Raw genomic sequence first — 27,905 nt, 5'->3', positions numbered from 1 at the left:
TCCTGACAATCCCTTCTCATCTGCACAAGGCACCTTGAACTGCTCTGCAGTTCAGCAGAAACAGCAGAAAATCAAACACTAAAATCAGCAAAAACCTCAGAATAATCAGATAGAAAACTGTAAATCAGTTAGAAAACTGTAGCACTTTTAAATTTTATTTTTAGAACAGAATTCTGGTTTGCTTAAGGTGCACAGAAGTATCATTCCTCAGCCTCTGCCTTCTGATCCAAAAACTTCGGGTCTCCCACTGACAGAGGACCAGATTCTGGAGGAAAACCCTCTGTACACCAACCTGAAAACTACTGTCTTTGGGAAGAATCACATGACTGTCTGATTGAGAAACAGAATCAAATGAAATGTGGGAAAAGTGTGTATGCAGAAACATGGGACACACACTTGTATCCAGCCCTTCCTCGCAATATACTACAGAGGATCCAACAGGAAGCATCTCTTGGTGAGGAGCTCTGATAATCTTAACACTTGCACCCAAAAAGAGAGCTACAGAAACAAGAGATGAGCTCTCGCCTTTGGTCTTTAGGCTACAATCACCTCAGAGAACGTTTTCCTTAGGACATTCTGGAGGGGGAACCGATCCTGCACGCAGCCTCAGGGGACAGAGAGAAGATGCCCGGTCCGCATTTCCCTTAAGGGGTGCCCGGTTTCCCCGCCAGCCCCAGTCTCCCAGCCGCCTCTCACGGCAGGCCGCCGCCAGCAGCCCCAGCCCCACAACGGACGGAGGCGGCCATAGCGGAGCCGCCGAGCCCGCGGCTCCCACCGGCCACATCGCGCCCCGCTTGGCGGGCGGCCTCAGCGAGCTGCACCTCCACAGGCGGCGCGGTACAGGCCGCGGCCTCTCGCCACTACCAGCCGCAATCCTCACACCGCCGGGCTCTGAGGGTGGATGCCGACGCAACCCACGGGCCCGGGCCATCCCCGCAGGGAGATGTCGCGCCGCTGGGACTGCGCCTTCACACGGTTCCCGGGAGAAACGGGGAGGCTCGGGCCTGGCGACGGAGGAAGGCCTAGCCACCCTCCCACGGGCGCGGACGGGAAAGGGACCGAGGCTCACGGGGAAGGGACAAGGACGGCGGGTCTCACCTGGGCCCGGCGGGTCGGGCCGGTGACGGTCCGGCGACTACTCGGCGGGGTTTGAAATCGCCAGCACCGCCCGCACCTCCCAGTGTCCGCCGCGCCCATTGGCCGCTGCCGGCCCCGCCCGCGCTCGCGCCCGCGCCCCTTATTGGCCCGTTTGAATCCGGCAGGCACAGCGCGTGCTCTCGGCGCGCTCCCGAGACGGCGGCACCGCCGCGGGAGCGCGCACGCCGCTGGGGAAGCAGCGAGCCGTGCCCGTCCGCTCTCGGCCGCCGCCTGTCCCGGGGAGGGTAGAGCAGGGCGCTCTGCCAGAGGTGCTGGTCCTAAGGCAGGCTGCAGGACCCTTTGCAAAGGGCTAAAGGATCTCAGAGCTGATGGATTCGGCTTTGGGGAATATCATATTACAGAGGAATGGGCCTTCTCTTGCCTATGGTCAGTGAGTTTGCAAAAGCAGCAACTCAAGAAACGACTGAGAGGGCACGTCTTTAATGTCTATCAGTATCTGAAGGGAAGGTGTCTGAGGATGGAGCCAGGCTCTACTCGGTGGTGCCAATCAATAGGACAAGAGGAAATGGGCAGAAACTGGTGCACGGGGAATTCCATATAAATATTCTTTCTATAGTGTGTGGGTGACCGTGCACTGGAAGATGGCCCAGAGAAGTTATGAAGTCCCCGTCGCTAGGGAGCACAGGATCTGTCTGGACACAGTCCTGTGCCATATACTCTGGAGTGGCCCTGCTTGATCAGGGAGGTGGCTCAGGTGACCCCCAGTGTCCTCTCCACCCTGACCGGTTCTGTGAACCGTTTTTGGAGCACAGTGTATTTTCTCTCCTTTGTTTCTTCACTTCAGCTTTAAAAATTGAAGGAAAAATGTTTATGGGTAATCAGAATAGAACACAAGGGACAGCAGAGTGCCATGCCCACAACTGCAATCTTACACTGCCTTCTCACCATGCCACACAAGCACCAGGAGCTTTTTGAAAGACAGGAAATTTTTTCATGACCTGACTGAAATTGCTTCTGCAGCGTGTTTCAATTGTGAAATGAGCAGAAATAGTTAAAGTTTTAGGTAGTTTTTTCATAGAAAGGGACAGAATGTGTTACAAGATTGGCACCAGTACTTATCCACTTATTAGTGGATATTTCATTCATTACTCAGCCTTTTGCATTATTTAAACTCTTGGTTACAAAAAAAGGCAACAGAAGCTTAAATAAAACCCCCTACAGAAAGAAAAAGCAGTTCTTCAGAGCTTTATTTTCCACTTGGCAGAGGCTTGAGATCCCTACAGTTCTAATACACACTAAATGAACAGCCCCTTCTGCTGTTGCCATATTAAAGAAGAGGGAAAAAAGCAAGGTGGGGCAGAGTGAGAGGTATTATGAGTGTGAAGGAATCTGCAAAAGTGAGTGTAGATATTGTGCCCTTGATTCAAAATCATAGGGGTAGAGTGTGTGCTACCATCAGGTTTCTTAGAACTCAAATCTTTTCCTACCTTCTTGTTCCTCTCAAATGAAGTCAAGTTGAGGTTCTGTCTGAAAAGGTTTGGGAGTTCCCCATTCAAAGGAGAGTCCAAATAACATGCATGATTCACAACCAAAAGCCAGGCAGAATGGTTAAGAAAAGCTAAATTTATATTAAATTATCATCAACCCCTAAAATATTGAACACAGTGGTTAAATAACTCCAGAAAATCCAATGTTGTCTCCAGTGAGTAACGTTAAAACCATTACACAGGAACACACGGAAATCACTGACGTTAGCTCGGGACAGACAGGAGAGAGGTTTGCTTTTTACATAGTAAATCAGTGCTCAAGAGATCATCCTCCAGTAGCCTTTCTACATTCTTAACATCCTAAGTGCAACGAGGGTCTTCTTTTCCCCAGAATGGGGAACCATGATGCATCCCCAAGGCAGCATCTCACTGGGGCTGTCTCTAGGAAAAAGACACAAATTTCTGCCCACCTCACTGGTAGAGGAGGCTGTGTGACATTTTATTGCTCCTTTTCACCATTACCATTTGAGGAAGGGAGCAGAGAGCAGTTATGAATGGTTGTTAGGCTGGAGTGTGCAGGGTCTCTCCTAAGAAGCAGCAGAGAATATTAATACTGATCAAGGCTGAGATCACAAATACCATGAGTTGTTGAAAAAGACTGACTGTGTTTTTCCTTTCCACTGCACACTTGCAGACACTCCAGACTTGGACAGCAATTGCTCTGACAGGCTGACTTAAGATTAAGTGACAGGTCTGGGCAGATGTTTCCCTTCACCCCTGTCCCACCTCAGGATTTTGGTGCATGGTCACATAAGCTACTGGGAAAAAAACCCCATTCCAAAATCCAAAGAAACCCTGCTCTCCTACAAGTCAGAGCCTTCCTCCACAACCTCCCCACTCCCAGCCCTGATGCCCCTGCCCCTACATATGGTTTCTGATCAAATTGATTCTTCTGCCTACACTTGAGCCCTCTGGTGTTGTCCCTGCGTGAAATGGCTTAGATGGGCAGGGTCCATGTCAGTGATATGCACTCCTTTCTCAGCTCCCAGTCGAGTCCACTCCTCAATTCAAAAAGTGCCTCTGCCCAACAAAATCAACGCTTCCAAGGCTGGAGTCAAACAAATAAATAATTAAATAAAAATCTAATTAAAAAAAATAAAAATAAATCCCTCTGGGAGTAGGGAAGAGTCCCACATTAATACAGGGAAATCCAAGCCTTAGCTCCAGTTCATCTTCCACAGGAATATACACCAGTCAGCCAGTTAGGGGCAGAGTCTCAAGCCACCTAGCCAGGTCGAAGCTGCAACCTTCCCCCATCTACAAAGCTATTTCTGCTGTGAGAAGTATAGGCAAACCACTGGCAACTGTTGTGTTTTTCAGGCCTGTTAGTATATAAACAAGGGTCGAGCAGAGTAGGATGAGTCTCCTTTTTAATCAGCTGAAAAAACATATTGCATGGGAGATAGACCCTCCTCCTGCCTCTGAACCATACCCCAGTGTGTTTTGCTCTCTTTACACCATGGGTGGGAATGTACTTGACCTCTTTCCAGGTGATAAAAGATGTTACGAAGTTTGCAGTGAGAAATTCTTCACTGAGAGGTTCTGCTTCCAGGGATCTGACTTAATGCTTAATATTTTACCATGTGATTTGAGGGGTTAATATAAATTCTGTTTTTGAGGAAGTGTCAAGCAATATTTTCTCTTTTTTCTTTTTGAACAAATAGATGACAAGAGAATATGAAGAGGTGGCAACAGTCCTTGGGAGCATGCAAGACCCAGCTCCAAATGCTGCTGGGTTTTGGCTGCAAGGGTAGGATGACATTCCCTAAAGGTTAAGAGTCTTGGAGGCCAGAGAACAACTGAAATTCATGCAGCTGATGGGAAAACTTATTTGGCAAGGAAAGCTATTTAGTGGTAACAGAAGAACTTAAAGTGCAATTCTATCTGATAAACAACTACTCATAATGGCCCTTGCAGCTCCCTTATTATTGTCTCTCATTCTAGGTCAAATGGGCTCAGCCTAGTAATAAAGCAGTTCCTAACTGTCAGCACTGAGCACTCCCATGGGAAAGACTCGACCTAGGAATTCTCTCTTTTGCCTTATTATGGTAATCAAAGGTCCTAAAGGCCAAAATAATTGGGACCTTGCAGAATTTGGACTAGTGGGGACCTAGCAAATTTTCTTTTTCTTTTTTTATATATCAGTTATGCAAAGATCAGTAAAATTTAGGTCTTGCTGAGATCCATTTCCTCCTATCAGCTCTGTAGAACTAAGTAGAATACCAATCTCTTCTTGTCTCAAGTTTAGCACTTAGACTCCAGTACCCACAGGGTACTGAATGGTTCTGAAAAGGGCATTTGCTGACTCTTGTTTTTCCAGAGTAGAAACATGTTTTAACAGGAAAGGGGAGAACAGGAGCAGTGTCCACTGCCAGCAACAGACACAGTGCTCCAATCTGAGCATTCCTTGAAGTTTTTAGTAGCAGTTATGAAAGTAAGCAGTGATGCTCTCATGAAGTGAGTCTTGGCAACTGTGGTCACCCTCTTTATGCCTTTACAAGATGACCTGATGCTGTGTCAGCGTCCTCTTGAGCCCCAAAGTATACCCCATCTACACCCATCTCTCATGTCAGAAACCCCTCAACACAAAGCCTCAAAGAGTGCTGCTAGTGCTGGAATGACTAGGGGTGCTTCTGTGACCAGGAGCCAGCAATGAGGCAGCTCTGCTCTCTTCATGGGCATTGACCGTGAGCTGGATGGCACAGGACTTGCAGGTTGCCAGGGAACAGAGACCCCGAACCAGATTCAGGCCAGACGAGTCACTGCAGAAGTTAATGTGGCAGCTTCCAGGAAAAGGGAACATATAAATAAACCACAGACAGTGAAAATGAGTCAAAAGGGTCTCTGGGTTCCAACCAACCCACCCATCCTCCTTCTCCAACCACAACAACACAGCTGCCCAAGCTCCATGCTGAAAGGCAGTCCAAGTCTCAGGCCCCTTGCAAGAGAGGCTGGTCTCTGTGCCCTTCCTTGCCAGGCAGGCAGAATCCTGTCCTTTTGTGCAGAGCAGAGGGTAGGGAGGGTACGACTGTTTCCAAAGTCACGTGTACTTTAGACCTCGCTCTCTGTGGAGGGCTTGCGTTGGTGTTTCCAGCCTGTGTCTGGGAGTGAGCCCCGCCGCTCAGGAGTGGCTGCTGCTGTGTTAACACTGCTGCATTCTGACTGTTCTTCCTGTAGCAGCTGCTCAGTTTCGGTGTCATCCAGTGAACCAGAGCTAGCCTGGATAGAGACTGTATCCGTCTTCATGCAGACGTGATCCCGGAGGATCCCTCCACGGGAGCTCCGAATCTGCTTAAGGTCATCCCATTCGGAATCATCACTGGATAAAAGGCATATTCCCTCCACAATCTTGATCTTCTCCTTAGTGTAGCTGTGGTCAGGACCAGTCTAGGGAGAAGACAGATGAATTTAAAAAATATGTCTACAGAAAAATACGGCAAAGATCAATGCAGAGCTGGAATGAAGACAGTGAAGCAGACAAAAAGCTGGACCTCCATGTAAACAGCCACTGGCTTTAACTGCCACAATGACAGAACCCATTTTAAATTTCCTTTAGCTCTTTAACACCCCCAGACGAGTCCTCCCTGCGAGGGCTCTCATTCCAGACTCCATGATTCTTCAGTCGTGGAAGGGGAATGAGGATGAGGCTGCTCTTCTCATTCAACTATACCATATTCCCTGACAGAAGAGAGTAAGAACACCGAGCCTTTAAAACGAAGGGAAAAACCCCACCAAACAAAATGGAAAGCAGAAACAGACAAAAAAACCTCATGGTAAAAGGCAGGAGATCAATTCTAGGTTTGCAAATCTTTACATCTAGATTCACTTCTCAGCAAAGCACAACTGGAATACCACTGTTGAGCCCAAGTCTCACAGTGACACAGACGAAGGAGATTATAGGGAAACAACGAAAATGATCAGAGGCTAAAGCGACCACGCTGAGATTAAAGTAGTGAAATCTAACTTGGCTCACTGACAAATAAAGAGCATCTGATCTACCCCTAAGGAGAAAGTGGAGGTGGTAGGGAAATATACATCTGTGTATATAAAGGAGCATCGCAATTAAGAGAAAAGTGGAAAGGATTTAGATTTCCAGTTAAATAATTCCGGTTTATCCTTAATAGATAAGGCTAAAATGGCTTGAAGATTTGGGGAATCCATTGGATAGTACCTTTGGAAAACAGTAAGGGAAAACTCTCCCCTTCATAAGTCTGTGATCCCTGCCAGAGGAACTAAGTGATCCAACAGGTTATCATAAATAGTCCTAATAGAAATTGCCTTTTAAAAATATCACTGAGTATGAGTAGCCAAAGCCCAGACCAAAGAATCTGCCATAGAAAATTACTTACATGTTCCTGACAGACAGTAGAACTAGTTTTAGGACATAAAAGCAGGGAGGGGAAAACCAAGAAAGAGCAATTAGTATGGACAGCACTTGAGCCACACAACAGAACTTGAGTGAGGGAGGCAGGATCAAACACACAGAGTAGTGATACCTGACGTGAGGATGTGGACGGAAATCAGAAGAGGGAAGATGAGAAGCTATCTGAGTGATAAGAAAGCTTCTGAGGAGAAAAGAGAGGAGAAACTAAGTGCTGCAAGGTATCATATTAAGCTCTCTCCATTATGTGGACAAAGTACGGATCTCTGAAGGGCCTTTAAAATGCTCTATTTCATAAAGTCTCTTTTTTTCCCCTATCCCACCCCTCCCAGACCATGCACAGCCAGGAGCCACATGCTTGTTAGCAAAACCCTTCTGGCTGCCTGGTTTTCCTGGTCACTGTCCAAAGCAACCTTGGTGCAACAGTCACTAACTGGGATCTGTATCCAAGGAAGACAATTCAATTGGTTCATGTACTTTCGAGGGCCACCACCCAATGCAAACGAAATACAAGACACTGTGGGAGTGGGAAAGGAGCAGAGAACTAAAGACAGGTCAAATTCACTACAGCTCACTGAGGAAGAAATGCTGCTGGCTGATCTCCATAGCAGTCTGAACAATTCACTGAAGCTGTCCTCCTATGTCCTAGAAATAAATGCTCACAAGTTGCAATCCTTCCACATAGTGATGCCTGTAATACTCATCAGCAGCTTGAGCTGGGTTCTCATGTCCTTAGTAGCAGCTCTTACCTCTTTCTTGTAGCACAACTGGTTGTACATGATTGGTTTGGGAATCGATTCAATCTTCACCTCCTGGGTAGATGTCCGATATGAAGGATTACTGTACGTTAGGTTCCCCAAGCCAGGGTCCGTAAACTTGGACTTATTATGCCTAGAGGAAAAAAGCTGTCAGAAAAGTCACAGGAACCTACTGCCAGGATCCAAAGTTCCTGAGTGCTCAGCAACTGGATGTCTGCACTGTCCCTCAAAGAGAGAATCCTGGCTTCACCTGGCTCTTCAGCTATGAGTCCATTTACTAGCTGCCAGTAGAGCAAGGCACTGCCATGTAACCACAAAAGCTATCATGGCACTAACTGGTGAAGTTATCTGTCAGAAAGCACATGAGCTCACACATTTACTGAGATAAGAATTATCTCACATCCCTGTCCATAACTCATAATAAGCTCTCTGCAGAAAATTTAGGCAATAAGGTTTCAAATATTGGAACTGCATGACCAACACTTTAGAGGCACAGGACTCAAACCTTGCAAACAAAATCATCAAGTACTCCTTCCAATGGAGGAAAAAAGGCCTGTGACACTAAAGAAAGATTTAGTGCTTTCAGGGACTTTCTTCTCCTACGACCCAAGAATTTACAATTGGCCAGGAAGAGGGAAAATAGATCACTTACCTATATATAATTAAAGCAGCAATAAGCAGCAAAATAAACAAGATGCTGAGAAGACCTCCAATAATGTAGCTGACGTGCAGTCCTTCTCCTGAAAGTGAATACCAAGGGTAATTTATGCAGTCATTTTATATTTCACTGGATAATACTGACCTAGGTGTAATGCCTAAGGCTGAGGCTTTACCCATACAGAATTACATAAACTAAAATGTTAGCACATTAAGGTTTAGCAGAGGGTTTTGTTTGGCTTCATATGAAACAAACATATGGTAAGCTTTCCTCCCATCCAGGCCCCAAACCAAGGAAGATCAAGATCTTTGTAATGGGGCTGTAATGGAGGATTTAGACCCCCTTGAGGTTACTTCTGCAGTGGGAAGCAATTACCACAGTCAAACCATCTTCAACTAAACACAAAGGAGACAGTGAAAGAGTATTATTAATGGGAAGAGCCAAATGGATGAGGTATAGGAAGATAGGAAAACAGAACTATTATTCAGACCTAAGAATCATTTGGAGAAGTCCCCATCTAGATTAATGAATGTCTATAGAGGCATTTTGCTCTACTCAGAGGGCATTTGAGTAATTCAAGAAAGAGTTTCAGAAATTTCGGTTTCAGACACAATGGACTGGAATGCCCTGAGCACATCTGGAGGAACAACCCTGGTGGAGAAGAATTAAAGAAAAGCAACTCACCCATGGTGGCCAACACTGCCTCGTTGGCACGAGTACACAAGCCTTGCCTAGCATCTTTGTCAGAGCAGCTGAATGACAGAAGGACAGTTATTTACTGGAAGTAGAATCAACAGTATCAAAGGTATCAAAAAATAGGATGGAATGAGCTAGCACTTTTATCCCTTCCCTTTCCAATTAAAAATCACAGGTCTTCCTTTCTCTACTTCAGTATTCTCCATCCAAAGAAGAGACAACCATACACATACATGTATATAGGAGGAGTGCATGGATCTATCCATTATCTGCAATATCTTTAAATCTGATTCATTCCAAATTCGCCTCTCAGGTACACAGGTGTACTCATATCTTTCAGGAAATTTCAGCATCAGTGCTGAAGCAAAAATCAAAATGTCTCCGAGTCACCACGAAGACATTTCTGTCCAATATATCATACTCAATAAAGTGCAAATTTTGCTCTGTAAATAACTCAACCGTATACTATAAAGTCCCTCTTTTGCTGAGCTGTATAAATAGTAAGCTGTAGGGAGTAACAGAAAAGAGTCTCTTAACTACCTGCATTGTAACTTAAATATTAGAGCTGCAAAGGCTCTGTTTTGCCCCAAGCAAGCTATCCTGTTCCCAGGGCAGAACCATTTCCTCAGCTGTGTGGGTCTAGTCTGAGATGTTTCAGTGAATTGAAGCAACAGACTCCTCTGTCTTCCTGTCAGAAACAGGTTCTCAAAATCAGGAGATTCAAAAAATCAATCAAATGAATGACACGTGGGCTAAATTTTAACACTTCAGTACAGTTAGCCTATACACACATTTCAACAAAACAAGCAGAAAGAATCTGCAGCTGTTTCTTGCCATCTCAACAATGATTTACACCTTTGTCTTAATAGTTTAATCCATTAAGAATGTGAAATCTGGAGCTGGAATATTCTCTTTTGGCTAGGGATAGGTATATTTGGATGATGGCAGCCAGAGGCTTGCATGTGGCACCAGCAAAAGCTGGCACTTTCACACCCTAGTCCCAAGAGAACAAGAACACTTACTTTCCTTCCACTGTTTCCACAGATGTAAGAGGTTTGGTTGTTGAAGTTCCTAGTCTGCCAGGTAGTGTTTGACTTCTCTCATTTACACTGGTTGGTTCTGGGCCAAGGGGCACCACACCAGGAACTAGAACAACAGAGAAAAATAAGCAGGACTCCAACTTTGTGGTACAGATGAACAAGTCTGATAGGCCATTTCCAAAACCCTCTATAGGTTACATGAGCAGCCTTCTCATCTCAAACCCAATCTGCCAGCAGAAAAGACAGAAGAAGGCTCTATTGCTCACAATCATAGGCCTTAGCTCTAACACACAACTCTGCATCAGATGTATACACTGGAGAGCCTCAAGTGCTCTGGTTGCCACTGCATAGGCAGTAGCAGTGGCTCACTTATGGAAGCTACTACCCAAGTGACACTCAATAAACTCACTCGTGGAACAGGGCCGCCCATCTGGTTCATCTGGACACGCACAGACAAAGTCAGAAGCCCTGGCAAAGCAGAGGTGAGTGCAGCCTCCATTGTTCACTCCACAAGCATTACTACCTGGAAGGAACAAACAATTTTCTAAATATGTTACATCTGAACAAAAAGGAGCTCAGAGAGCTTCTTTCCTGCTCAGCCAGAAATGCTTCTTAGAAATCCAAAAAGTTATTACGTTTTCAGCATATGCCCATCATCTGATTACTAAGAAAGTGATGAGAATACTCAGGCACTGAATTGGATTAGGGCAGTCGTGAAAGGAAGGTACTGGAAATCTTTATAGACAAAAGCCCAGACAACACAGTTGCAGAGATAAAAAAAATTAAAAGCTCACATTCTTCTGTTTTAACACAATGTTGGGTGAACAACAAGAAAGTGACATTTGCTAATCAAAGCTTTAACAGAACACCATTAAGATGTACCTGACTGTAAGTCATAGGTAGGCAAGGAATGTGCTAAGGGAAGATGTGTGAATAGTTTGAGCATAAAAAAGCATGTCATTCTTACTTGACATCCACAATAGTGCAGTGGTTCCAGAGTTCTTTTGCTCCACAATTAGCATTTGCCTGAACCAAGGTCCTTCTATTTACCTGTCTGTCTCTGAGGAGAAACCACAATGATATCCATCAATCCCTCAACGTTGGCTAGAACTGTCTCTTTGTTCCGCCCAGAGTATTTGTCCACTCTTTGGATAGATTTTGTTTGCCAGTCAGTCCAGTATATCCATCTGTCCTGCTGCTCAGGGAGACAGCAAAGAAAAATCACAGCCATTATTAGCATGTTTAGTCATGTAGACAGAGGATGCCCATAAAAACATATCCCAGTGGCAGAAGGCCCAAAACAAAGGCCTTTTCAAACCTTTACCCTCTTGCTATGAAGAAGATAACTCTGTATACCCCACAGTTCAGATAAACTTCCTTTGTTAGCTCCAGAGAAGATTGAAGTACTATCCCCCCTCAGCCTTTTTGGTTTCCTTGGACTGTAACACTTCCCTGTTCCCAAACTGTGCTGTACAAGTTCATCAACACACGAGGGAGAATGGTGACAGCAGGAAAATCTTCTCACCTGTGTCAGAGCAAAGGGATGTGACACCTGGCTGACCAACACTTGCCGTAGCTTCCCATTGAGGTCACAACTCTCTATGCGGTCAAGGTGTGCATCCACCCAGTATATCCTGAAGGCACAGGGAAAGAGGTGAGCTTCCTTCTATACAAACTCACTTTACTTCCTAGTCAATTATTGGCAAAGATTGTGACATCATAAGATAGATCAGCAAATAAAAACTAAAGAAAGTTAGAAGAAAGTACCAAAACACCCCAAAACCAAACTCAAACCCACAGTGCTACTCCAATAAAATGAAGCTAAGAGAGTTAAAAAATTCCTTACATCCCTTAACCCTATACAAGTATAGGAAAATCTTTCACTGACCTTCTGGTGTCATAATCCAAAGTCAATCCATTGGGCCACCCTAGGTCAGTGTTAATCAGGATTTTACGTTCAGAGCCATCCAAGTTTGCCCGTTCAATTTTAGCAATGTGACCCCAATCTGTCCAGAAGAGATATCTGAAGAGACAAAAGGCAAGTGTAAGGAGAAAAGACCATTTCATTTGGCCTAAGGGAACTTTTAGTTATGAATGAAACTGCCAAATTATTCAGGTGCAAAACAGATAATATAGTCTACAGCCTGTTTCTCACAGCTATCTGTCCAACCTTCAAATTCACTGTCTGCCTGACTACTACAAGTCACTCAGAATCAACCCCTTGCTGATACCTGCAGATTCACATGGCCCATCTCCTCTTCCAGCCTGCCTCTGTGCAGCCCTTCCCCCTGCCCCACCAATAATCCCATACCTACCCCTTCTTGGGAAAGACAGCAATGGCTCGAGGTTCATCCAGGCTGTTATTGATCAGCACTTTCCTGGAGCTTCCATCCAGTCTAGCCACTTCAATGGTATTGCGTCCTGTGTCTGTCCAGTAGAGGTTCCTGGCAACCCAGTCCACTGCCAGGCCATCTGTAGTCTTCAGACCCTGACCAATAACAGTTTCCATGTTGCTGCCATTCAGATCAGCCCGCCTGGATAGAAATCAGTAACAAACAGCATTGGATCTACATCAATCTGGATCTACACCCATCATAGGCCCACTGCATATTACTACCTCCCTAATGCTTTTCCCCCCAGTCTCCAGTAGGATAAACACAGCTTCAGCATGAGTTCACTGATACACATGATGCTGTGTACCAAAGATAAAGTGTAAGCAGTGATGTAGTGCTCAGTCTCCCCAATTTACTGGCACACTTAGCACAGGTCACTGGGTGACCTGGACACCAGCCTAGCAGTTGACTGGCACCTACCTGATAACATCAAGAAATACATCTGTGTAGTAAATCTTGCCATCCACACTATCATAGTCCAGAGAAATGACATTGTTCAGCTCAGGGACAGGTATGTGCACATCTGTGTGGTCACTGGTGTCCAGCGAGATACGACGGATGGAAGCACGGCTAGAGAAAAGCAGGTAGGTCTCTGGAGAAGAGTCACATGTCTGCTCATCTCTCTTCAGCTGGATGCCAGTGGGGCAGGCACAGGAGAAACCCGTGGGGTGGGGCAAGCAAAGGTGGGAGCAGCCACCATTACGAACTCCACATTTATTGAAGCCTTTAGAAATAGGGACAGCATAGTTTTAGGATCTCACAGACCAAAGCTTTATTTTAAAGGCTACATATATGCACAACTTGCTAGCAGCTGAGTTCTACAGCCCTTTGTACAGAGACACTCTCCCTCTTCTCCAAGATTCATGGTAGGCGTGGGCATGATTGGCAAGGAGAACAGGAGGGTCCAGAAGGAGAGAGATCATTAGAAGAAAGATCTTAACCTGCATTCCTTGCTAATCATAGTTATCCCACGGAAAAAGAAACAGCCAAATGCTCACAGATTCATGCAACTGCAGTTTAACTTTATTACTGCTGCAAGTGGTAATGCTGACAGAAAGTTCCAATCCTGTGGGGAAATAGTGTGACAATGCACCAGAGGCCAGGCTGACAAAGAAGCTTCTGTTTCAACTTAGCTGCACACAGTGGCAAGTAAACAAAGGCATCAGAGAAGCCTGCTGGAAGTGCCTGACGTATTAGGGTCATATAATTTTTTTTTTTAATTGTAAAGAACCCAGTATACATTCACTAGGAGGGAATAAGCCCAGGAGTCAGGTGCAGGAGTAGGAAGATGACAATGTGGATATGATGGCTAGACTTTTGGTCAGCTTTATGCTATACTATCAAGTTATGCAGTCAAGAGTGATGTTCTGCTGTTAGTGACCACAAGAAAAGCAGCCCAGTTTTCTGTAGAAGTATGTATTGGGGAAATTCTGCCAAAATAAACCCACAGCACAAAGCAACAACTTCCACTGAAAGGCAAGGAAGCAAGATGGGGTGTTATAGGATCCCTAAAGAGTACCAAAGAATTGACTCTGGCCCAGAATAGTTGGGCAACATGATCTATTAAGAGTAACTAAAGCAGCACAGATTTAGCACAGCAAAGAGGCAGACAAGATGAAGCCTGCAATGACTGGGAAATAATACTAGAATTTGAAATAATATTTCAAAGCAACTGGTTTAAGAAGAATTAGAGTCTTTTGGAGTTAAAAAAGGGACATTGTCCAATGTGAATGGAAGTCTGGTGAAGTTTAATAAGGCATGACTTATTCAGTTCTCCTAAGAAAGCGGCTCTGCTGTGTGCAAGAATGAGGTTGTCAGTGCAATCCAATGAAGGAAATGGAACAATGGGGTCAAAAAGCATGCAGTAATCAACACTAAACCTACAGATCTGGGTAAACAGGGAGAAATGCAAAAACAGTTTAGCTAAAGAGGGAAGAAGTGATGCCTTAAAAGAAGGCATCAGAAGAAAAGCTGATTTTTGAGAAGCAACTCTATCACTCCTGCTTTACACCAAAGGACTCTTTCCAATAACAGCTCTGAAGGACCCCCCTTGCCACCACCAACACCCACCAACTGGGGAGCAACTTACCCAGGGGCCGTGCCCTGTCGACAGCCTGAATATCCATGAGGCCAGGCAGGTTTGCCCTCACCAAGATGACATTAGCCCCAGTGTCCTTGTCAGCCCTGTGAATGCTGCGAGTTTGCCAGTCAGTCCAGTAGATGTAGGAGTCCAGCAGAGTGAGGCCATAGGGATGCTGCACTGGGGACAGCAGGGTGCGGCGGTTCGCGCCATTGAGATCCGCAGCCTCGATCCGCTACAGGAAGAAGGAGAACATCAGCTCATACTCAAAACACTTCTCCTCTTGCTAGCACTTACTGTAGCAAGTGGGAAACGGTCTCAGCAAGTGATGTTATTTAGGTTCACCCTCCCTCCATAGCCCTAACTCTCAGAAAAGCTTACATTCCCCTTGCTCTTTTGACAGCTTGCTCAAGAGCTTCAAAGCAGCCTCCAGGCTACCAAATACCCAAAGACAAACAACACTGAAGAACGGAATCAGACCTCAGTGTGTGCATCAGCCCAGAGCAGCTGGGACCCAGCCTTATCCACTGCCAGTCCATTAGGCCAGCCCAAGTTGTTGCTGATCAACACCACACGTCCAGAGCCATCCATCCCAGAGCGTTCCAGCTTGGCATTCTCACCCCAGTCTGTCCAGTACATATACCTGGGGAAAAGTCAGCAAGTGTTATGGAAAAGGAGATCAGAAGTCCTCTGTAACTCCTAGAGAAACTCTTGACAACACTAACCCCATTTCATGGTATAAAGCTATTGCCCGAGGGCTGTCCAGGTTCTGCCAGACCAAGACTTTCCTCATGGAGCCATCGAGGTTGCCGACTTCAATACGGTTTGTTCCTGTATCTGTCCAATATATCTTCCTGCCAACAGCATCTACAGCCAGCCCATCTGTAGTCAACAGACCTGAGAAAATAGAAAAATATTTTGGTCACTGCTTATTCTCCCAATTTAGCAAGGAACTTCCTAGTATTTCTCTTGTCCATCTTGTAGGCAACTGCTTTAGGCTTTGCTTGCCTTTCCACCAAAAATGCATTCTACTGGGGAATCAGGGAATCCCCCTTCATACTGCATAGAAGCAAGAAGCTCTCAGATCAAAATCTCCCTCACCTGTAGTGATGATGTCCTCAAACTGTGAGCCATCAAGGGCAGCACGACTGATTTTCCGCAATGTGCTGTCTGACCAGTAAACCTTTCCTGGGTTGAAGAAGAAAGAGAAACTTGAAAAACCCCAGAACAAAACTAAACCAAGCCCCAACAACCAAACAGCAAAATCCGTAAACATATCCAGGTCTCTGACTACCCACTACACCACTCAAAATTGATCTGATTGTACAAGAATAATAACAGCACAAGATTATTAAGCTAGAGTAATAAAACACTGCAAATTTTCTTGTTTCTATTATTCCCAAAATATGTAGAACCTTTACACAAGGTCTGACCTTCACACAGGGACAGAGAATACCTAATACCATCAGCTAGCAGTAGAGCTCCACATCTAACTTCTCAAAATGAGATCATCTACCTTACAGTGCAACACTGTTTATATCCAGCATAGCATGGGATGTTCACTATACATGAGCAACCAGAGTCTCAGCTCTACTATTGCAAAAGCCTCAGCAAGAGGAACTTCCTTAAATCCAAAATGCACAGGAACCCCACTCAATATTGCAGGCAGTTTTTTTCCATATGGTTTCGATTCTCTGCTTTCCTGTAAGGATATTCCTTTCCTCACTGGAAACAAATTACTTGCAGCACATACCCAAATCCCGAGCCTACAGTAAGATCTGTGAGATCAGACATTTAGATAGGAAGTTACTTGTTGCCTTTCAAACATAGTCAAATACAGTAAGAAGTTCAGACCTTCATGAGGATCCACTCCGATTGCAATGGTGTTCTTCATGGTGACATTGACTGAGACAACAACATCTGCAAAGTAGGGGATATCCAGAGAGACCATCCGGATGTCAGTCCTTCTGGCAAAGATCAGAAAGCTGGTCATCCCTGCAGAGTGGACATTGGACAGGTATTAGTGAGGAACAAGTTCAGTCAATTGTAGGCATTGTTTATCAAATATTCTAGAGGTTACACTCACTTCAGTGGAAAAGGGAAAGTGTCTCAGACAGATCTTGGCTTATAGATAGTATGTACAAAAGCATCACTTTATTGAGCACCACTTAATGCTTCTTTACATCCAAGTTGAAAAGCATTACACACGTAAAATAGTTACTTCTGCTAATATGTGGGAAATGGAAATTACGAGTCACTTTTTTCCTGCGAGGGAGGAAAAGTGGATGCACCACGGCCTGAAGCCAAGTGCCTTCCACCATCCTCAAAAGAGGGTCCACAGGAGGAGAGTATACAGACCTATTAAAGAATATATCACCTTGTAGTTTAAGAATTCACCTCAATATTAGGGCAAAAGTATGGGAAAAATGTGACATTTGGTTTACTTGTCCAACATAATTTCAAGAAAAAGGTCTCCTTCATCAATACATTTATCAGTAAGTTTCTTCATAGTAATTCCCACTCAAATTGAAGGTATAGGCACCAAATGGGTTTTTCAAGGAGTAAAGCAGGTAAGCACATAAAAGTGAAATTTGTTCTCTAACAGGGCAGAGGCAAAATGTAGCTCTGATACAAAACTGCAATGAGGATTCTACAGAGAGCACTCACCAGGGGAGCAGGTCTTGCCATCAGATAGCAGGTTGATCCCTGTAGGGCAAGTACAGCTGTAACCTTTTGGAAGAGGTGCCAAAAGGCACAGGTGACTGCAGCCTCCATTGTTAACTTTGCATGCTGTATGTACTACGGGAAAGAGGATGAAGAAATCCATGAAATCCGGCACAAAAAAAGGATGCAGCAGCTAGAGAAATGCATTCTAGAAAGCCTTCAAATACCAAATCAAGAGTTAATTCTCACACTCTCATACTCCACACAGACATTTAAGACAATGAGGGCTGACAGGTCAGCTCCTTGCAGAAGGGACATGCCAAAAAGCAGAGCCTGAGCAAGCTCTCAGCTCAGTGGGGCTTGGGTGTGAGCTCTGTACCTGGTGGCCTGTGCCGGTGGAAAACATGAATATCCATAAGATTCTCCAGATTGTCCTGCAGTGTTTCCCGAGACTGCCCAGTCCTCCTGTCTGCGCTCTGGATGCTTTTGGCCTGCCAGTCTGTCCAGTAGATTCTCTCGCCATAAAGAGTAAGTCCAAAGGGGTGAGGCAGATTGTTCCCAATCAGCACCTGCTCAGATTACCCCCATCGCCCCAAGAAAAGTATTACATTATATATATAAAAATATTTTTAAATTTAGTTTTATATATATATTTACTCATATATATATATTACGTATGCTAGTGACTATGAAGTCACTAAGGAGAAGGGGATTCCCTTGCTCCCTCTCAACATCATAACACAGAATCACAGCAAAAGGAGAATGATGAGGCAACCTTAGCCCTCACACTTCCCTCACACACCGTTTCAAATTGAAGGGAGTTCTTTTCTCCCAGTGAAAGCTGCCGTGTACTTTGATTTCCATTGAAAAAAAGAGGCAGGAGCCATCATCACTTTGTGTTCAGGCTCCCAGACCTGCTCCTCAAAGACAGCCTCCTTACCTTCCTATGGCCTCCATCCAGACTGGCATACTCGATGGTCTTCATGCCTGCATCTGCCCAGTACAAGCGCTGTGACTCGTAGTCAATGGCCAGGCCATTGGGCCATGTCAGGTTGGAGGAAATGATCACCAAGCGGTTTGAGGCATCCATCCCAGCACGTTCAATTTTTGGGTTAGCTCCCCAGTCAGTCCAGTACATGAACCTAAGAGGAAGCCCAGACAGAAGTGAATGCTCACACTTTTTCACTGACAGAGAAGCAAGGGAGTCTGGTGCATTCAGGCCCTAGCAGGAAGAAGCATTAAAGTATTACTGTACTCTTGTCCAGCCTTGGGTTCTTGTAATGTACCTAAGACCATACTCAAATTTATATATCTTCTACTGCCCATGGGCTGGCCCAATTTCAATGTGTAGGAAAAAGTTCAAGAAAATAGGTCCAGGTCTAAAAATTAACTGATTACCAATGTACACCACTAGCCCTTGACACTCTTGCTGCATTTGTCTTTCAGCAATCCACTCAAGGAAAGAATAGCACTCTTTCATTCAAGATATTCAACACCTCTACAGCAATGGCTGACAAGCTTTTTCCTATCCACCCTATTCCCACCTCTACAAGGTCTGAGAACATCCTTCTGACTGAAACTCTAGTTGATAAGCAGGGAGCTTGAATACAAATTCAACATACATGTGAAACAGAGAAACAGAAAACATTTGGATGGCACCATTCTCAATATTTTTGTATTACATCTTTAGTTATTACATCCCCAGGACAAACAAATGAAAACACCAGCCAGCCCCTGCAAGCTCCACAGCACAACAGCACCTAAAATCATGTCTCTAGTTTCAGTCATTAGCAGGTTGTAGAACAATAGCACCAGTGAGAAAGAAAATTGTACAAAACCAAAGAACCAGAAAGTCTTTAGACATGCAAGAATTGTTATGTCATCCCGGAAGAAAGAATATCTTACCCTCCAACAGGGTCCACCACAATATCTCTAGGTCTGTCTAGGTTCTCCCAGATTAGAACAGTTCTCATGGTCCCATCTGTATTGGAGACCTCTATCCGATCTGTTCCTACAAAAGTCAAGAGAGAAAATAACAGAGATCAAATTGGAACTGCAAGAGCTAAGGCCAAAAAACCTCCATACAAAATGCATTCTTCCCCTATATCCATCTGTGTTCTTAGTTGGAAGACAGGTAGGAAATCAGGCTTGAAGATGACTTTCCATCCTCTTAAGTCAACTCTGTGTTTGTCACTGATGTGGAGTCCTGTATATAATCCACCTCTTACCTAAGCCTCCATGCCATGAGAGAACAGCTAGAAAAGAATAACCTTCCTTACATCTCTCTCAACTATGACTCTCCAGCAGGGAACATGCTCCAAGTATTACCTGCTGCACCCCAAGACACACTGTTGGAAGATACATGAACACACACAAACACAAGCTTTGCAGCAAGTCAACAGTGATGAATATTTTTACAGAATTAGTGCTGGTGATACTGCAAAGAGAATTAAACTAAGGGTTGTGCCTCAATTCACACTCATTTAGAAGCACATAACATGAAACTCCATCTTTTTGCTACACAGAAATATGACAAATTTGGAATGAAACGGACAGAACTACCCGGTGGATTTTCAGTTTTCATGACTAGTAAGGAAGACAGAAGTCTATGTAAAGCAGAGGATCCCAGTACCTGCATCAGTCCAGTAGAGTTTGTTGGTGACCCAGTCAATTGCAAGTCCAGCTGGACTTTCCAGGCTGGTGTCCACCACAACCTACATGAAAACAAAAAGAAAAAAATCTTTAGTGAAATTAGACCTTAGGGAGAAAGTACTTGTCCAATGCACTACCCATTCACAGACATTGCTACCTTTCAAAAGGCAAAAGCCTGAGCAGAGCAATGCCACACAAAAGAGAGCATGAAGGACTTAGAAGTCCAATAAGGCTTTTATTTGGAGGAAAGTCTATTTTTTTATGCCTGTTCAAACTGCAAATCCAAACTTTGAACTCTGCCTCATTTATAGTACCATCAACCTAGGAGTGTGTGCAAAAAGCATTCCCAAAGAGCATGACTTTCACTCCAAATTTAGAATGTAACAGAGGATTTAATACTTCTTCCTTTCAGATTCTAGGGCTACAACAAAGGAATTGACCACAGCTCTGACAAATCATCATGCTTCATGTCTCCATTCAAGGGTCTCCATACACCCAATTGTTTATGAAGTGTCCAGTGATCTCATTAGTTTGCCAGAGTTAGGCAAACTAATGAACAAAACATCCACCATGAACTGCAGCACCTTAAAAAGCCAGTGTATCCCAGTGGCTTCAAATGTGACGCCCAAGGAGTGTCCTGGCCAGATGACCTCACACACAGTGAACACTGTACCTCCTGCTTCGATCCATCCCATTTTGCTCGGCTGATTGAGTCAGTGCTAACATCTGTCCAGTAGACATAGTCGTCCTTTGAGTCCCAGTCTAGAGCCACAGCACTGCGAACATCAGCAAGGGGGATGACATCATCTGACAGGTCATCTGTGTCAAAGCTGATCCGACGGATGTCCATCCTTCGAGCAAAAAGCAGGAACTTGTCAAGACCTGATCAAAGGTCGAAAGGTCTTCTTTTAATTTCTCTAAGTTCAACAACAGAGTGATAGACAGACAATTCCCTGCTATATCCACACCTTAACCACCTACATCATCTCTCACTGGCAGGTCTTTGGTCTTTTCTTTTTTTTTTTTACTGGAAGCAAAATATCACTGGGAGAGGATGGGCAAGGGGGGGGGTCAGAGTGGTTGTGAGCTCTCTCCTGGGGTGTAACCTATGCTGAGATAACAAGAGCAACCATATTCTTCAAAGGATGGCATAGACATCCCTCCAAATCAAATAGCTATTTAAAAATAGCTCTTGAGAATCTGGGAGATAGTGGGTCTAATTCTTTCACATAGCTGCAAACTACGAGAAATGTGGAGATGATGAAGACTGAATTTTCTTTTTCATCACTGACACAGCCATTATGGGGATTTCAGGGAGACAATCAGCTGTGCCGGGTAGCATGGCACCAATAGCAGCCCTGAAATACGGACCAAGGGTGGAATTTGTCTGCATCCCCACCCATGAAGCCTAGTGAAGGCAGTGAGATACACAACAGGGGAATGCATCAAAAAGGTGAAGCATCCTCTGGCAGGACCCTTAATACTTCTAACTCAGTCTATCCAGCTGCATAGCCTTGGAAGCAAGTGCTGGTGATGCTTAGTCCCACTGCCAGCCCTCTGCCACCCACTGAACATCTGAGCACGTGGTCCCACCTCACTTACTCTGGGCACAGGCATGGCTGCTGGTCTTGCGGAAGCCCGTGGGGCAGGCACAGGTGTAATCCTTGCTGCTCGGCAGGCACAGGTGAGTGCAGCCTCCGTTGTTGTCCCCACAACGGTTTCTCCCTGCTCAAGTAGCCAAAAACAAAAGCAACCACACATAAAGCAAAGAGTAAAGAAAGGAGGAAAAACACTAGTTGAAGTGTCAAGACCACATAGATATAACTTCCCAACCCAGAAGTTAATTGAAAATAAGGAAACATATAAACTCAAGCACTAACTCCATTTTTAGGGCTCGATTTTAAAATGAGCAATTAACTCAATCCACTTCGAGAGCAGATAAAGGCAATTGAAGAGGAATAAGGGAGGTGTCAGTCATTACGATGCCCACTTATGATTTTCCCCCTATCTCAAAACATCTCTTGCATAAACAAACCCCAAGTATTTCCCGCCGAAAGGCCTCCACCCCCGGCGTCAGCAGGGGGAGCTGCGGTAACACCCAACTCCGAGGTACCCGGCCAGCGACCTCAACACGAGGGCGGAGGAGCAAGTTCTGCCACAGCCCCGGGCACAGGCAGGGGTGTGTCCACATGTTGGGCTCAGGCTGTCATCCTCCGGCTTTACAGGGACTGGGTGGCTCCAAGTCTTCTTCTACTGGCTCAGTGAGTCTCTACCCGCTCTGCAGTTACCTGCTGGCTGACGCTGAGGATGCAGCGTGTGGATGTCCATGGGAAAGTGGAGTTTGTTGCGGATGATCTCCTGGTTCTTGCCTGTGAATTTGTTGGCACTGTTGATGCTCTTGGTGTGCCAGTCTGTCCAGTACAGACTGTCCTCAAACACAGTGATAGCAAATGGGTGTGGGAGTCCTGTAATAGATGGCCAATACAGCAACAGAATCACGACTCAGGCTAGCAGGGAGACAAGGGAATGCTCCTTCCACTGCCCCTTAGGCTTCACCACACTCAACCTGCTCAAATACACTTTACACTCATTTAACAGACAATTCCTCTCTGCTCTCCTGTAATCATAGATAGAACATTATGGGGCTGGAAGGGACCTTAAAGATCATCTAGTTCCAATTCCCCCACCACAGGCAGGGACTAGACCAGGCTGCTCAAGGCCTTACCCAGCCTGGCTTTGAACAGTGACAGGATTGGGACATTTGCAACCGCCCTGGGCAACCTGTTCCACCACTTCACCATGCCACAGTAAAAAACTTTTTCCTAATACCTAAGCTGAATTTCCCCTCTTTTAATTTGAATCCAGTACTCCTTGTCCTAACAATACAGTTCCTTATGAAGAGTCCCTCTCCTGCTTCCTGGTAGATTCCCTTCAGATACTGGAAGGTTGCAATGAGGTCTCCACACAACCTTCTCCTCTCCAGGCAACAGCCCCAACTTTTTTTCCAGCCTTTGTAGGGGAGTGCACCAGTCTTCTTATCAACTTTGTGGCCCTCCTCTAGACTTCCTCCAATAGTACCACGTTCTTATGTTGGAAGCCCAGAGACGGATGCAGCATTCCAGGTGGAGTCTCACAAGAGCAGAATCACCTCCCTCAACCTGCTTTTGATGCAGCTACCGATGACTGGGTAGCAAACTCCATCCCTCAGTGGTGACAGAATTCATTCCACAGTGAAAGAACAGGAGACAAGCACAGATGCAGGAGTCAGTGTCTCAAATTCAGATCAGCACTGTGCTAGTCTGTGGTCTTTATTGCAGAAAGCACTCCCTGGAGAAAGGCTGTTACTCACCTTGGCTAATAACAGCCTTCCTATTGCGTCCATCAAGGTCAGCCCTCTCAATGACATGATGTTTGGCATCCACCCAGTACATTCGATGTCCTGCATAGTCAATGGTGAGGCCATTGGGCCAGAAGAGGTGTGTATCCGCGATGATGCGCCGATTAGAGCCATCCATGTTGGAATACTCAATGCGGGGAGTGTTGCCCCAGTCAGTCCAGTAGATGGTACTGGAGGAGGAAGGGAGAGACAGCTAGAGAACTTGTGGCCCACATATTGCACCCAACATCACTCCCTATGAGGGCAAAACAGTATCAGTCCTGTGACCTCCAGCATGAGACTGGGTCACAGCCATGGGAGAAGTGAAAAGTAACACCCAGCCTGCTGAAAGTTGAAGGGCCCAGAGCAAGATTAAGGCTCTGAAGGGTCCTGCCATTGCCAGTCATGTGTCAAACTGTCAGTGCCAACTGAAGTCTTGAGCCCCGAATGGGATTTTCAATGTTCAACAAAAAGCATGTACATGGAGGGCTCACTGGATTTCCCCCAGTATCCCATGTTTTCACTCACCCCTCCATGGGATGTAGAGCAATTGCTCGGGGCTTCTCCAGGTTCTGCCACAAAAGCACTTTTCTGTGCTTGCCATCCAAGTTTGCTACTTCAATTCGAGATGTACCAGAGTCAGTCCAGTATAATTTGTCATGGATCCAATCAATAGCAAGTCCACCTATGTACAAGACAGAATTAATCACAGAATGAAACCATGGATCTGCACAGAAAACTAGTTCCCTTTCTCTATCCACCTCAGAAGAGCTCAGTTTCTTCTCCTGCCAGCCAAGACTAACTCCAGGGGGACACCCACCTCACACCCATTCCATCCAACCCCTATCCTTCCTCTGGGAGATGCACTTTGTTCTGAATGCTGGGTCTCCACTTTTCTCCACTCACTTACCCCCACCCACCCTATACTGTTGTCTTTTTTGTGAGGACACACCTGGGCTCTCCAGCCCTGTGGAAACCACCTCTTCCACATTGCTGCCATTCAGATTGGCCCTCATGATGCGATCAAGTGTGACATCAGACCAGAACACCAGCTCCTTGCTGTGGTGGAAGTCAAGGGCAATGGCATTTTCCAGGTTGTTCAGGAGCAGCGTATACTCCGAGCGATGAGGCAACACTTGTCGGATATCAATTCGATTGGCAAAGAGCAGCACAGGCTCTGGCCCTGGGAATACACAGGAAGACAGTATTGGAGTATTTGATAGCATTTGACTGCGTCCTGCCTACCATTCCCTCTGCACTAAGTCCCAGAACAGACTTTTGCAGTACTGGCAGCAGAAATCAACCCTCAAGGGCAAAACACTTCAGAGAGCTGTTTTTACATCCTCTATACACCGTCCTTCCTCAAAGATGAGCAGTTTTAAACCTTCTGGCAAACATTAACTCAGCAAGAAGCGACCACTCCAGGTCCTACATAAGCCTGCCTCACCTCAGCCTCTGAAACCATATCACTAGATAGCCACTTGGCAGTTGGACTAGAGTTTCTTTTTCCTATATGCATTTCCTAGCCATGCAAACACACATGCTCTACTGCTCCTTCTACCACAGACAAGACAGTTGAAATCTGCTTTAGCCAGATATAAACTCAGCAGATACTTCCACTGCAAAAAACCCTCTCCAAAATACCAACGTTTCACTAGAGAAATTTCTAATGAAATCTAAAGTCTTTAAGTGGAATTTCTAATTCCTCAGCTCCTACATTAGAGGAGGAATAAAGTTAAAGAAGTGTATAGCTATCTTTAAAAAAACCCAGGAGATCTCCATACAGCAACCATTCAAAGCATTCAGGATTGGTGACCAGCAGCAAGGGTCAAACCACAAGGAGGTGTGATACAACCTTACTCATTGGAAAGGCTAAGACACTTCCTGAACAGAGACAGAAAGCTCGTTTTGTCCCAGGTTCTGAGTCACAAGGAATGACAAAGGACTAGGAAGAGAAGGCAAGCACTGTCTCCCTGGCAGGGAAAGTAAAGAGTACCTCTCTCCATGGTCAAAATCACATAAAATTTTCACAAGCATTTTTCAACAGCGTGGGCATATCTAACACAAACCCAGGTACTTCCTTTCCTTTACATGTTGGTTTGGTGAATAGCACAATGCTGCCAGTGAAGCACTAGAGACATAACTACGAGAACTTGGCCAACAGACACACACCAGTTGTGTGGTCAGGTTCAACTCCCTTTTACCTAGAGCTTTGCAGCTACGTTTGTCAGGTCGCAGCTCGTAGCCCTGCTCACACCAGCACTGGAAGCCTCCTTCACTGTTGGTACAGCCTTGGCTGCAGTAGCCTTCCTCAGCACATTCATTCACATCTGCACGTTACAGAGAAAGTCACCATTAGATAGATCATGAACAAACCCAACAATCTCACTGAGAGACTGCATCTGCTTTCATACTCTGATTTTCACCCTATCATAGCCACCACTTCAAATCAGGAGCAAGAGAGGAGGCTACTGCTCCAAAAACCCACCGTGGCATGATCGGCCATCTTCCAGGAGCCTGTAACCTGTGTGGCAAGTGCACTGTACCATCCCTCGTACCATCTGGCACTTCTGAGCACAGCCACCATTGTTGACATTGCAATTCTCCTCCCCTGTTCGTGGACCTGCGGAAGGAACATGTGAAGATAACTGAGCTGAAACCACAAGGCAGCTGCTCTTGCCTTCAGCTGTTAAGCAGCAGTCACCCTTCAAAGCAGGCTGAACAAGAGGGGGAGGACACAAGCTGTGCTGGAAGCTTCCTCTTTCCAGCCAGAGCTCTCCTCTGCAGGCCACAACTGAACAGGACAAGACAGCTCAGATTAACATGTTTTTAGGATTCAGTGTCTCTGAAGACAAATGCTGATACCTGACATAATAATCTTCTCCCCATCATTCCTCGTGTGCAGTCTTTAACTGGCAAAACCAACAAAGTTTTTTACCTCAGTCTTTAACTTGCTCCCATTATCACAGCTCAGATTTTCCTACACACATCCTTCAGTAACACCAGATAGACTCCCACACATTAATGGGCCTCCATTTATGTCTAAGACTGAACTTGGGAGGACTTACGGCAGTTTTGATGTGGGCTCTCATCACTGCCATCTCCACAATCATTTGCTCCATTGCACAGCTTCCTCTGGCCAATACAGCGCCCATTCCCACACAGGAACTGGTCTGGGGCACACTGAGGGGTGCCTGCAATAGCAGAAAGGAAAAGTAGTACATCACAGTTTACTGATGGAACAACAGTCATGGTAAAGAAAAGAATACGAAACATTTCCTAAGATTTGTTAGAAACTTTTCATATGAGCACAAATCCATGACTTCCCCTTCTCTTGAATTCAGCTCATCTAGCACTCCTTACACTGCTCTGCATATTTTTATGCTGATTTGGAGGTCTGTAAATTCTCTGCTAGTCTGAATCCACTGTTGCTTCACTGTGAAGTTCATCTGACTAGTTTCTCTTAGAATGACTGGATGGTCCTGGCTTACCTCCCTTTGGTTCCAGAATCCAAAACCCTACTCAGCATGTGCAAAGAATGAGTCAATTCCTTTAACAGTCTGATCTGTCACACCAGCACAGCTATGGATCTTAAGCCTGCCTAGGAAGGAACATCTTGTCTAGCCCTAACTGTACTTTGATGGACTTGGAATGAGATTTACATGCATCTCTGAAATCTGAGCTCAGGCAACAGGATTTCACATGACCTACATGCTTCAGCTTCTGCTGTTGGCAAGGAGACTGTACAGAATTCTTGTAAGCAAAGCAATACTGTTTGTAGGGACATTGCCAATCTGATTGTTTCTTCAGCAATAACTGCACTGTCCTGTTGCCTCCTATTTCTTGTACCTCTTGAGCTGACTTGATTAGCGGTCCCTAAATCATCACCCTCTGATAATCTTACAAAGATAACAGGACAATACAGTTACCAGCAGAGAAACAATCAGATTGGCAGACTGCCTGTAAACAGTGTGGAAAAGGGTAGTTGTGAGATTAACAAGTACAGTTAAGAATTACAGACACACCAAGTGGGAACATAAAACCAGACCACATGCAGATTCACTTTTCAGAGCACAGAAATATTGTGTATGAAGGATTCTGAAACTTGGACTTAATTTGTCATATTGAACATAAAGATCCTTACACCAGTTGACTGCCTAGTACTTTAGGAATCTTCTCTATGGCAAATAAAAATATAAATCTGCTCTAAAACCAACAGGATTTTAACTCTTGCTACAGACATTGGGACATCACATTATATTGCTTAGATAAGCCAGTACATGTCCTGGAAAAAACAGTTTAATTTTCACCACAGACCTTTCACTGTCACCATAGACCTAATGTAGAACTGCACAACTAACATGACAGTAACTACACGTTGTATTTGGTTTGACGTGGAGATAGTGAATTTCAGTGGCTCTGGAGGACTTGGCTTCTTACAGTACCTCTAAATACCCTTGTTATCAGGATGAGCAAACAGGGTTACCAGCTTGTCTTTAAATACAATTACTTTTTCCAGGATCACCACACTGATGCTCACAACAGCTGACCAGTCGAAAGCA

The 27,905-nt window shown here is 45.2% G+C and overlaps 2 protein-coding genes across 3 annotated transcripts in view; both read right to left on the bottom strand.

The window, feature by feature from the left end:
- Positions 1-1,207, bottom strand: part of CKAP5 (cytoskeleton associated protein 5) — a 52,871-nt gene extending 51,664 nt beyond the window's left edge. For both annotated transcript variants that reach the window (XM_088166881.1, XM_014881827.2), the window contains exon 1: positions 1,099-1,207. The gene's annotated coding sequence lies outside the window, so the exon portion shown is untranslated. The remainder of the gene's footprint in view (positions 1-1,098) is intronic.
- Positions 1,208-2,703: 1,496 nt separating this feature from the next.
- LRP4 (LDL receptor related protein 4) overlaps positions 2,704-27,905 on the bottom strand; it is an 82,135-nt gene continuing 56,933 nt past the window's right edge. The window contains 30 exon segments of the mRNA XM_014881913.2: positions 2,704-6,032; positions 7,776-7,917; positions 8,437-8,524; positions 9,127-9,194; positions 10,161-10,284; positions 10,588-10,701; positions 11,229-11,373; positions 11,704-11,812; positions 12,067-12,201; positions 12,494-12,712; positions 12,992-13,295; positions 14,661-14,886; positions 15,132-15,294; positions 15,377-15,548; positions 15,753-15,839; positions 16,506-16,646; positions 17,319-17,450; positions 17,695-17,884; positions 18,256-18,457; positions 19,221-19,326; positions 19,948-20,029; positions 20,641-20,849; positions 21,570-21,695; positions 22,256-22,432; positions 23,317-23,534; positions 23,872-24,028; positions 24,296-24,526; positions 25,548-25,673; positions 25,832-25,966; positions 26,412-26,537. Coding sequence (XP_014737399.2) covers positions 5,697-6,032; positions 7,776-7,917; positions 8,437-8,524; positions 9,127-9,194; positions 10,161-10,284; positions 10,588-10,701; positions 11,229-11,373; positions 11,704-11,812; positions 12,067-12,201; positions 12,494-12,712; positions 12,992-13,295; positions 14,661-14,886; positions 15,132-15,294; positions 15,377-15,548; positions 15,753-15,839; positions 16,506-16,646; positions 17,319-17,450; positions 17,695-17,884; positions 18,256-18,457; positions 19,221-19,326; positions 19,948-20,029; positions 20,641-20,849; positions 21,570-21,695; positions 22,256-22,432; positions 23,317-23,534; positions 23,872-24,028; positions 24,296-24,526; positions 25,548-25,673; positions 25,832-25,966; positions 26,412-26,537 — 4,790 coding nt within the window. The 3' untranslated portion in view covers positions 2,704-5,696.

Source organism: Sturnus vulgaris, chromosome 6, assembly GCF_052056855.1.
Source record: "Sturnus vulgaris isolate bStuVul1 chromosome 6, bStuVul1.hap1, whole genome shotgun sequence".
Taxonomy (NCBI): Eukaryota; Metazoa; Chordata; class Aves; order Passeriformes; family Sturnidae; genus Sturnus; species Sturnus vulgaris.
This window is presented reverse-complemented; position numbering and strand designations above follow the sequence as displayed.